This window comes from Phaseolus vulgaris, chromosome 5 (assembly GCF_000499845.2).
Source record: "Phaseolus vulgaris cultivar G19833 chromosome 5, P. vulgaris v2.0, whole genome shotgun sequence".
Lineage (NCBI taxonomy): Eukaryota > Viridiplantae > Streptophyta > Magnoliopsida > Fabales > Fabaceae > Phaseolus > Phaseolus vulgaris.
In genome coordinates, this window is record NC_023755.2 from 10,349,887 (window position 1) to 10,361,061 (window position 11,175).

General features: G+C 49.1%; 1 protein-coding gene across 1 annotated transcript; it reads right to left on the bottom strand.

Annotated features, from left to right (window-relative positions):
* Nucleotides 1-9,145: 9,145 nt before the first annotated feature.
* LOC137833951 (uncharacterized) lies at nt 9,146-10,840 on the bottom strand. Its single transcript, XM_068642021.1, has 2 exons — nt 10,814-10,840; nt 9,146-9,844 (listed from the first exon to the last, which is right to left on the bottom strand). The coding sequence occupies exons 1-2, from the start codon at nt 10,838-10,840 to the stop codon at nt 9,146-9,148; spliced, it is 726 nt and encodes a 241-aa protein (XP_068498122.1).
* Between the last annotated feature and the right edge of the window lie 335 nt (nt 10,841-11,175).

An 11,175-nucleotide genomic window follows, 5' to 3' on the forward strand; every position in this document is an offset into this window, starting at 1 on the left:
AAAGATCAACCACAAGCCAAGGAGTGCATAATTTAGGAAATCTGAATTTTATTTTGTGTAATTCAATTTCTTTTCTATTTCCTTTGAGTTGTAACTACATTCAACTTTGATTAATTAGTAGAATAATTACGTATTAGACGGTGAGTGTGTCTTCAATGACTCTAAGTGTCTAGAAGCCGGATTCGGGTAGTTTAAAGCTTTTTAGTGGTAATTTTAAAGTTGTGCTTAGTTAATTGTTTGCTTTAATTACTTGTTTATATTGTTTAATTGCTGTACCGACCAGGTCATCAGGCGTGATGACGTGTCTTGCACGTGCTCGGGTGGGGCGTGCTCAATGGAACGTGTAGGCTAGAAAAGATGAATGGTTCAGAAGTGGGCATATTCGCCGATCGCTGAATTGGTGTTCTCCGATCTCTAGTGTGCGTAACTGGCGGTCACCAGAGTTACGTCGCAGTCACCGTATGAGAGTGCTAGGAGAACGGATGATCAAAGATCGCCCGGGAATGCTAGGAGATCGGGTGGTTTACACGCCGCCACAAGGAGCACATCGCCGGATCTCCCAGCAAACTTAGTTAAAGCTGTTGAAGGCTCAGAAGGGTAATTTCAAGCGTGTAAGTTCAGTAAGACGATTGTGGCACCAGCATGGGGCATGAAGGTCGAGTGGGTTGGGGGGAACACCTTGCTCATCAGCGACAGGATTCCCAGAGTGGACATTTGTTGGTGGCAAGGTTTCCCTAGCTAGAACATGCATGGCGTAGCAGTAAGGAGGGTGCCATTCGCGATGAGCGATATCACAGAGATGATGCACTTTCTTGCATCCGATACTCGCCTTGTCGGGTGGTGTTTCACAGCGCATTATGTGCTAGGTTGCTCCTTGAGTTGAGGACTTAGCTGTGCGGCTGGTTACTACACAAGAATGACGTTCAAGTTGCCCCAATCCCGATGACAACACCTGTAGGGTTGGATGTCACCAGTTACTCCAACCTAGATGATGACACGTGTAGGGTTGGGAGCAATGGAGAAATGACGCTCAAGTTGCCTTAGCTCAGATGGCGACACGTGCAGGGCTGGATGCGAGCCACGCGTCCAAAAGCATAACGGCCTGGAGAGAGAAGGAACCTAGCTATAAAGGTAACCTTAACAGAATTTGCAGAGGTACGTTTTTCATTACGGCTGATACTGCTAGGGTTGTGTGCCTACAATACGGCCCTACAGAGCATATTCTCTCTTAGTTTTTGGGTGTTCTTGTCACGGACTTGAGTGTCGGAGCGCCACCGGCCGCAGAGGCGCCACTGTGTGTTTTTCAGGTTCTCAGAGAGGCTATCTGTGGAGTGGACTCGGAGGGCACGTGGTGTCAAGCTGGTGAGGAAGATCGTGACGAGGCAACGCTCTTGCGCTAAGTCAACCGGCAAGATCATCTGGCGCCCACCGTGGGGCCGTATAAAAGGTGATTCCCAACCATAGTTGTGTTTGTGGTGGTTTGAGTGTTTTCTGTTCGACTGCTCGCTATCGCAGTCGACTCCTGGAGTTTTCACCGTTTGTTTGGAGTTCTTTAAGCTGCTGAGTTTGCTGAGGAAGGATGAGGACAACACGCTCCAGTTCAGTTGCGCCATCAACAGACGAAGATGCTGTGTCCATGACGCAAGTGATGGACATGATGAGGACGCTGCAGGAGAACGTGGCTGCATCGCGTTCTGAGCAGAAAAGGATGCACGAGGCGCTGGTGGCCTCGCAAGCAAGGAACGAAGAGCTCAACAGGATCAACGAAGAGCTGCGCAAAGTCCTTCAGGAGCGGGAGGAGCGTGCGACAGGGGACAGATTTGCACCCCCATCCCCACCACGCAGCTTTCCTATGCCATTTTCCCAAGAGATCATGGACTCGGTGGTCCCGGCTAACACTGTGGCAGTGAAAGTGTCCTTCACTGGGGTGGAGGACCCTGAAGCCCATCTCACGGCGTTTCATACTCAGATGATGCTCTCAGGGGGCTCAGACGCGGTGTATTGTAAGGTGTTCATGAGCACTTTGAGCGGAACGGCGTTGGACTGTTCGTCAGTATACCCACTGGCCACATTACCACGTTCCAACAGTTTTCCAAGATGTTTGTTGAGCAGTACATAGTGAACAAGGCGCCACCTTTGGTGTCTTACGACTTGTTTGATATAAGGCAGTACCAAGGGGAGTCCTTGAAGGATTTCCTGAACAGATTCGGAGCTCGGATAGTCCGTTTGCCAGGAAAGGACGAAGAGATGTTCGTGCACACCTTCAAAAAGGGCGTGTTACCTGGGCCTTTTAGTGAGTCGCTCATCAGGAGCCACCCCGCCACGTTCGCCGAAATTCGGCGACGTGCTGTGGCTCACATCGCCGCCGAGAGCGAGGTCATCGAGAAGAGGGGAAACGTGGCCCCAACTAAACCGCGCACCCAAGCAAGGGTACAACCGCAGAGGGTAATGGAGGCGGCGGCGGGAAAGAGGGATCAAAGGATGCGCCATCCTTACGACCCTAAGAAAAATAAGAGCAAGGTACCAGGGCGCCCCAGGGAGAGTAATCGCCCCCCGAGGTATGAGTTTGTGATGGGTTTGGCTGATTTGATCGCCATCCCAAACATAGCTGCCAGGCTTAAAGTGCCTGAGAAAACGGCGGAGAAGATTTTGGGGCCAAAGCCAGACGCATGGTGATGAGAATCAACTAAAGGTGGCTTTTTATAATGAAGAACAAGATCATTCGCCTTCACATTTAAAGTTTTTCTTGTTAATCTTTGCAAAAGATAAAGCCCAAGCCCAAGAAGGCCAAAGCCCACAAAAGCCCAAAGACCATCCCATGAAGGGCAAGGCCAAGTTTTAAATAAATATTGTTTAGAAAGGTGCTTAGAGGGAAACATTAGAAACCTCTATTGTTAAAACATCTTTTAGTCTTTAGTTAAGAGTCTTAGGGGGGGTGTATTAGTAGATAGGTGTAGGAGTAAATAAGGAGGTGCCAAAGTGAGAGAAAGGATCACACCTTCCTCATGCCTTGTTTTAGGCGCAAATTCTAGAAGCTTTTTGGGAGGGAGTTTTTTTGAATTTGTGTAGCTTACATTTCAGCACCTTAGGCTATAAATAGAGGTGCTCTCTTTGTAAAATTCAGATTGGAATTAATCTAAGAAAACTATACTCAAATTTTGAGTGACCTTTGGAGAGCTTTTGGAGCCTTCTTCCCTAGTCTTATCTTGATGGATCCATGGAGTCCTCAAGTGGCGACAACACTCTCATCTAGGAGCATTCCACACTTCTAGTGGCGAGATCATCCATCCTCCTTCCATCTTCATGAGCATTCTCTTCTCCTTCCTTTCTTCTTCTTCAATTGTTCATGTTGCCTTGTGTTTTGAGTTGTTTTAGTTTCGGTTCTTCCATTTTCCAGCACCTATATTCTGTTTTGTTTCTTAATTCTGTTCGGTTCAATTGAGTATTGGTTTATTTCTGTTCGGTCTTTTCAATTTTAATTCCTTTGTTGATTCAATTTGACAATATTTGGTTCATCCAAATGAGTTTGGGATTTGGTACTAGTAATTGGTGAGTTCTTGTCTTAGAACCATGATCCAACTCTAAGAAAAGTGCCTCTATATTTTCCAGCTCAAGGTGATTCCTAAAAATGTCAAGAATCTTGTTATATGTGGCTATTGGAATCACATCACATGGTGCGAGTTCCACAAGAGTTTTGGCCACTCTATCAACTCGTGTTTGGCTCTGGGACACCAGCTCGCCGAGCTGGTCAAATGTGGTTTCCTGAAGGATTACTTGCTAGAGAAGCAAGCGGACCAAGCATCAGGGTCTCAACCGGCGAGCAGCGGAGGGCAACAGCACGAGGTGCCTATTCACGGCGAGATCCACACCATAGCTGGCGGATTCTCCGGCGGGGGGTGCAGAGCGTCGCAACGAAAGAGGTACGCGAGGTCGATAATGTCAGTGGAAGTCTTTGAGGATCACTCGCCCGACGTGGACATCACGTTCACCAAGGGGGACCTCAGGGACGTGGTGCCTCACGACAACGACCCTATTGTGATCTCGCTTGTCACGGCGGGAAGGACCGTCCACCGGGTGCTGGTCGACCAAGGAAGCTCAGCAGATGTGATGTTTTGGCCAACTTTTGAGAAGTTACAACTGTCCCCTGATCAACTAAGACCATATGGCGTGGAGCCGGAGCGCGAACCCCGACGAGTTTCGGATGCGGCGTTAGAGGTGGTCGCTGAGGGCGATGTGCCGATGGGGAATGTAGAGGCGAGGTCGGAGAGAAACTGCTTGGAGACCGCCAGAGAAACCGGTATCGCCAGGGCGCTGATCGCCAGCGAGAGGAAAGCTCAGCCAGTAGAGGAATGGCTCGAGAAGGAGATCAAAGGTAAGGTGTTTAAGTTGGGAAGAACCCTGGATAGCAAGACGCAAGACCAGATCGTCGAGGTAATAAGTAGACACTTGGATGCGTTTGCGTGGGCTGCTTCAGATATGCCGGGGATCGACCCCGATTTCTTGTGCCATCGTTTGGCAATGGACCCCCAAGTCAGGCCCATCCGCCAAAGAAGAAGAAAATCCAATGAGGAGAAGAGACAAGCGATCAAAGAAGAGACGCAGAAACTACTTGCAGCGGGCCACATAAGGGAAATCCAATATCCAGAATGGCTCACTAACGTTGTCCTAGTCAAGAAGAGCAGTGGAAAATGGCGGATGTGCGTTGACTTTACAGACCTGAACAAGGCCTGCCCGAAGGACTCTTACCCTTTGCCAAGCATAGACGCCCTAGTAGACAGTGCATCAGGGTGCAAGCTGCTCAGTTTTCTGGATGCCTTCTCGGGGTACAACCAAATCAAAATGCACCCCATGGACGAAGAGAAGACTGCCTTCATGACGGAAAGGTCATGTTATTGCTACAAGGTAATGCCCTTCGGGTTGAAGAATGCAGGGGCCACACACCAAAGGCTGATGGACAAGGTGCTCGCGCCCATGCTCGGAAGGAATGTGCAGGCATACGTCGACGACATGGTCGTGACGTCCCTGGAGAAAGACAAACACGTCACAGACTTGGAAGAGTTGTTCATCACAATAGCCAGGTACAAGCTAAAACTGAATCCTGAAAAGTGCGTTTTTGGTGTAGAAGCAGGGAAATTTCTGGGGTTTCTCCTGTCAGAGAGGGGAATTAAGGCTAACCCCGAGAAGTGCGCCGCCATTTTGGCAATGAGGAGCCCCGCCAATGTGAAGGAGGTGCAGCAACTCACGGGGCGGATGGCCGCCCTGTCTCGATTCGTATCGGCAAGCGGAGAGAAGGGCCACCCATACTTCCAATGTTTGAAGAGGAACAACAGATTTGTTTGGACAAAGGAGTGTGAGGAGGCCTTCGTAAAGCTCAAGGAATATTTGGCGAGCCCTCCAGTTCTGTGCAAGCCCCAAGACATAACACCCCTCAGGCTGTACTTTTCCATAACTGAGAGGGCGATCAGCGCAGTGCTAGTGCAGGATCAGGACCAGATCCAAAGGCCTATATATTTCGTTAGCAAGGTGCTGCAAGGCCCGGAGGTAAGGTACCAGGCCCTAGAAAAGGCAGCATTGGCGGTTGTATTCTCGGCGAGGAGATTGCGCCATTACTTCCAGAGCTTCACGGTACTGGTGATGACTGATCTGCCAATCCAGAAGGTTTTGAAGAAGCTCGATGTGGCTGGAAGGATGGTGAAGTGGGCAGTCGAGCTTTCGGAGTTCGACATCAAGTATGAACTCCGGGGGTCGATCAAAGGGCAAGTCTTCGCCGATTTCATGGTCGAGTTGTCCTCCGAGGTGGCACAGAACGCCGAGGGTGACTTTCGCTGGGTACTCTCTGTTGATGGGTCGTCCAACCAGCTGGGCAGCGGGGCTGGGGTCATTTTGGAAGGGCCCAACGGAGTGTTGATAGAGCAATCATTGAGGTTAGCTTTCAAAGCAAGCAACAACCAAGCAGAGTATGAGGCTTTGATCGCTGGAATCCTGCTGGCTAAGGAAATGGGGGTGAGAGTGCTGATGGCCAAGAGCGACTCGCTGTTGGTCACAGGACAAGTAACTGGCGAGTTCCAAGCCAAGGACCCGCAGATGGCAGCCTACTTGGAGTACGTGCAAGAGCTAAGAAGATCTTTCGCTTCATTTGAAGTGGTGCACGTGCCAAGAGAACAGAATGCCCGAGCTGACTTGCTAGCCAAGCTCGCCAGTTCGGGCAAGGGGGGCAGGCAGAGGACTGTCATTCAAGAAACTTTGAAAGCGCCTCGAGCATTCGTGGCAGACCACCAAGTTCTCCACGTTTGTAGATCAATGGGAAGACCCGCGAGAAGTCATAGATCCCTAACGTAGGAAACTCTGAGGGCGCCGAGGGTCAGAGCGCTCCCAGCGGAAGGGGAAAGATCGATGCATGTTTGCGCTGTCCACGAGCCAGACACGTGGATAACGCCTTACCAATGTTATTTAGCGGATGGTGTGCTTCCAGTTGACTCAACTGAGGCCAGAAAAATAAAGAGGAGCTCCAGCAAGTTTACCCTTATTGACGGCGAGCTGTACATGTTTGGATTCCCACACCCTCTTCTTGTATGTATACACGGAGAGAAGTGCACGAGGATTATGGCTGAGCTCCATGAGGGAGTTTGCGGGAGCCACATTGGAGGTCGATCGCTGGCGACAAGGACTATCCGTGCAGGCTATTACTGGTCGACGATGAGAGTTGATTGCAAGAGATACGCCCAGCGTTGCAAGCAATGCCAGCAGCACGCCGATTGGCACAAGGCACCCCCAGAAGAGTTGAAGTCGATTTACAGCCCCTGGCCATTTCATACTTGGGGAATTGACATTCTGGGACCCTTCCCATTGGCGATCAGGCAGATGAAGTACTTGGTAGTGGCGATTGAGTACTTCACCAAGTGGATCGAAGCGGAGCCAGTGGCCCAGATCACCGCACACAAGATCGAGAGCTTTGTATGGAAGAACATAGTGTGCCCGTTTGGTGTGCCTAAACGCCTGGTGTCAGACAATGGGACTCAGTTTGCAAGTCACCTCTTGGAAAAGCTGTGCGAAGAGGTGGGGATACAATAAGTGTTTGCATCCGTCGAGCACCTACAGACGAATGGCCAAGTGGAGTCTGCCAATCGGGTGTTGCTGAGAGGTTTAAAGAGAAGATTAGAGAAAGCTAAGGAATCGTGGGCTGAAGAGGTACCCCGCATAGTTTGGGCATACCATACCACTGAGCAGTCAGGAACCCACGAGACCCCCTTTAGTTTGGTTTATGGATGTGATGCGATGATTCCAGTCGAAATCCAGGAAAGCTCGCCGAGATTCCAGAACTTTGTGGCGGAAGACTCAAACGAAGAAAGAAGAATGAATCTGGATTTGCTGGATGAGGTCAGGGAGGAGGCGAGAGTGAAGGCCGAAGCAGTAAAGAGAAGAGTTGAGCGAAGGTACAACTCTAAGGTAATGTCAAGGCAGTTTAGAAGTGGTGATCTGGTGATGAGGAAGGCCCATCAGTATGAGATGCAGAACAAGTTATCGCCTAAGTGGACGGGACCGTTCAGAATAACCGAGGTGCTCGGGAATGGCGCCTACCGCTTGGAGACGTTAGAAGGAGGGGCGATTCCTCGCACTTGGAACGCCACACATCTCAAGTTGTATTACAGTTAAAGCCTTGTAAGTAAAGACGAATATGAAGAGATTTGAATAGTTTCTGTTAAAACAATTTCAAGGGGGCACTCTTTTTTCCCTAAGGAGGGTTTTTAATGAGGCCATCCAATAAAGAAGAGTTTTTCAAAGTTTAAAGCTTCTAAGTTTGCATGCTTATGGCTTTGAGAGTTTTAGAAAAAAGGCCTTATTACTCGTATGTGATCTAGGGCAACAGTAAAGTCATATTGCATGCTTCAATGAGCAAAAGTTTTAAAGTCCCCATCGTTTTTCGGCGATAGGTGGCAATAGTTAAAGTTTTAAAGTCCCTGTCGTTTTACGGCGATCGGTGGCAGTAGTTAAAAGTTTTAGAGACCTCATCGTCTTTTGGCGATCGGAGGTACCAGTAGTGCAAAAAGCCCTCAGCGCTCTCGTGCATTTTGAGGCAAGAGAAGAAGTCCTCCTCGCCCTTGAGCGAGTGCAGGCGAGAAAGAGAAGAAGTCCTCCTCGCCTTTGAGCGAGTGAAGGCAAGATTATAAGTCCTCAGTGCATCCAGGGGGGAGGAGATGTACACCCCGGGCAAGTTGAGGCACCAGAGAAAGTCCTTCTCACCTCCGAGTGAGTTCAGGCAAGATGAAACTGAAAAGTCAGGGATGTTCGTGACCTTAAACGGCGGGAAGGGAAGGTCGATGGAAAACGCCTTTTCCCCCTTTAAGAGAAACATCAATATTGACCCAGTAAGGCCAGATAAAGCTTCCACGCTTGCAGGCGGTGTGAAGATAGATAAAATCCTGCTCGTCTTGAACGAGTTCAGGTACGGCGTGAAGGGTGGAAGAATATAAAGGATAACTGAGGTAGGTTCGAAGAGAACACCTCACTATCCAGATCATTGTTCTGAAACTTAGGGAGGTAGAGAAGGATCCGAAAGGCGCCTCTACCCCCAGATGAGGGAACAATGATCAAGTTATGCAAAGAAGAAAGATAACGTCGCCAGAACCCTATGGCGTGAAGGTTGAGACAGTGAAGGGGTTGTGCGGCGAGTGCCAGATCAGAAGAGTTCCGGGCGATGACAGAAGTAAGGGGCACTTCACTTGGCAGATCAGGTAAACTGTATTTTAATACTAGTTTGAGTCAAAACCTGCTGCCTAGTAAGTGATTTTATGTTAAGGTTTGTTGCCTTAAGTTCACAAGTTTTATTGAATGTCATCGCCGAAGAGTTGATAGTTGCTAAAATTTACTTTGTGTTAACAGTTTGCCAAGTTTGTTATAAGGTTAACAATTTGCTCGAGTTAAAAGCGGTACGTGGAGGATTAAGTTCAAGTATTGTTGAGTTCACGCAGTTGAGCAAGTTTCACCAGTTATGTTAGTTAAACCAGTTGATTGCGCAACAGATAAGTTAGAAGATTATATATATATATATATATATATATGTATATATGCATATATGTGCACATGAGCATCGAACATTTCGAACAAAATGAAAATTATTACAGAACAAGGTAAAGCATAAGAGTTTTCAAGGAGATAAGTCAATCGGGGGCACGATCTTGCCGTCCACCACCTCGTTGTACACTGAGAACTCAGAAAGATCGAGGTCAGGATATTTGCAAGCGAACTGCTCCAAAGCAGCGCCAAAGCCGGAGGTTAGAACCTGGGCATCCTCAAGCTGAAGCTCGTCGATCTTCGTCTTGAACCCACTGTTCTCTTCACGAACCTGGGTGACTTCAAGCTCGAGCTCGTCGGCCTTCTTCTTGAGCCCGCTGTTCTCCTCGCGAACTCGAGCAAGCTCAGCAGCAGCTTCACTAAGTTCCTGGGAGGCCTTATCCCGATCTTGCTCAACCTTTCCCAGAAGGGTCTCTCTCTCAATTGACCTCTTTTCCAGGTTGGCCATCTTCTGAGCGTCAGTCTTTTTCGCCTCCTCCAGCGCGGCAATTCTTTCCCTCAGAGGGACGATCTTGCTCTCCAGCTCGACGACGTCTTGGAGTTTGTCATGAAGCTTTTTGCGTAGCTCTTTGTTGTCTTGCCGCACGCTCTGGAGCTCGTCCTTGAGGGCGTTTTCAACTCGCGAAAACTCCAAGCCTTGCATCAAAATATCGCACTTGGTCTTTTCGGCTTCAGCTTTCGCGGTGCTTGCCACCTCCTGGTTGATCCGATTGTCGAGCTCAAACTTCTCCAGGGAGTCTTTGAGCCCTTCACCGACGATTTGGGGAAGACGCTATCAAGAACGAAACTCTAAGTTACGGGAAAAAAGAGAAACAACCCACAACGTATGCTCCAGACAGTTAATGGATGATGCAAACCGATTAGAATGCAACAAGTATCAGTAGAAGGAGTAAAAAAGTTACCTTTTGATGATCGGATGAGTGTTGAAAGAAGTTGAAGATTGAGGGAGGCGTAGGTTTCGCAGTTCGCAGAGAGAGCGTTCAGAATGCTTGAAGATGAAGAAAGATAATGAAACAGTGAATAGCGCGAAGGGTTTAAGGGTGTCGAACAATCGAAGGAGTTGGTGAAATGTCAAGTCAGTAAACAGTTCTAGCACCAATGCGCAAAGCCACGTAAGCCGCCGGATTTTAAACCTCTCTAGTCTCCTCGCTGAACAAGTCGCAGCTCGAGACTGGGGGTCTTGTGTACCGACCAGGTCATCAGGCATGATGACGTGTCTTGCACGTGCTCGGGTGGGGCGTGCTCAATGTAACGCGTAGGCTAGAAAAGATGAATGGTTCAGAAGTGGGCATAGTCGCCGATCGCTGAATTGGTGTTCTCCGATCTCTAGTGTGCGTAACCGGCGGTCACCAGAGTTACGTCGCAGTCGCCGTATGAGAGTGCTAGGAGAACGGATGATCAGAGATCGCCCGGGAATGCTAGGAGATCGGGTGGTTTACACGCCGCCACAAGGAGCACATCGCCGGATCTCCCAGCAAACTTAGTTAAAGCTGTTGAAGGCTCAGAAGGGTAATTTCAAGCGTGTAAGTTCAGTAAGACGATTGTGGCACCAGCATGGGGCATGAAGGTCGAGTGGGTTGGGGGGAACACCTTGCTCATCAGCGACAGGATTCCCAGAGTGGACATTTGTTGGTGGCAAGGTTTCCCCAGCTAGAACATGCATGGCGTAGAAGTAAGGAGGGTGCCATTCGCGATGAGCGATATCACAGAGATGATGCACTTTGTTGCATCCGATACTTGCCTTGTCGGGTGGTGTTTCACAGCGCATTATGTGCTAGGTTGCTCCTTGAGTTGAGGACTTAGCTGTGCGGCTGGTTACTACACAAGAATGACGCTCAAGTTGCCCCAATCCAGATGACGACACGTGTAGGATTGGATGTCACCAGTTACTCCAACCTAGATGATGACACGTGTAGGGTTGGGAGCAATGGAGAAATGACGCTCAAGTTGCCTTAGCTCAGATGGCGACACGTGCAGGGCTGGATGCGAGCCACGCGTCCAAAAGCATAACGGCCTGGAGAGAGAAGGAACCTAGCTATAAAGGTAACCTTAACAGAATTTGCAGAGGTACGTTTTTCATTACGGCTGATACTGCTAGGGTTG

Excerpts from the sequence above, each read along its gene's own strand:
- LOC137833951 (XM_068642021.1), bottom strand. The coding sequence starts at position 10,840 with ATGCGCTGTGAAACACCACCCGACAAG. Across the intron at positions 9,845-10,813 it reads GTGAAACACCACCCGACAAG|CGTCTTCCCCAAATCGTCGG; the intron begins GCAAGTATCGGA and ends CGTTCTTGATAG.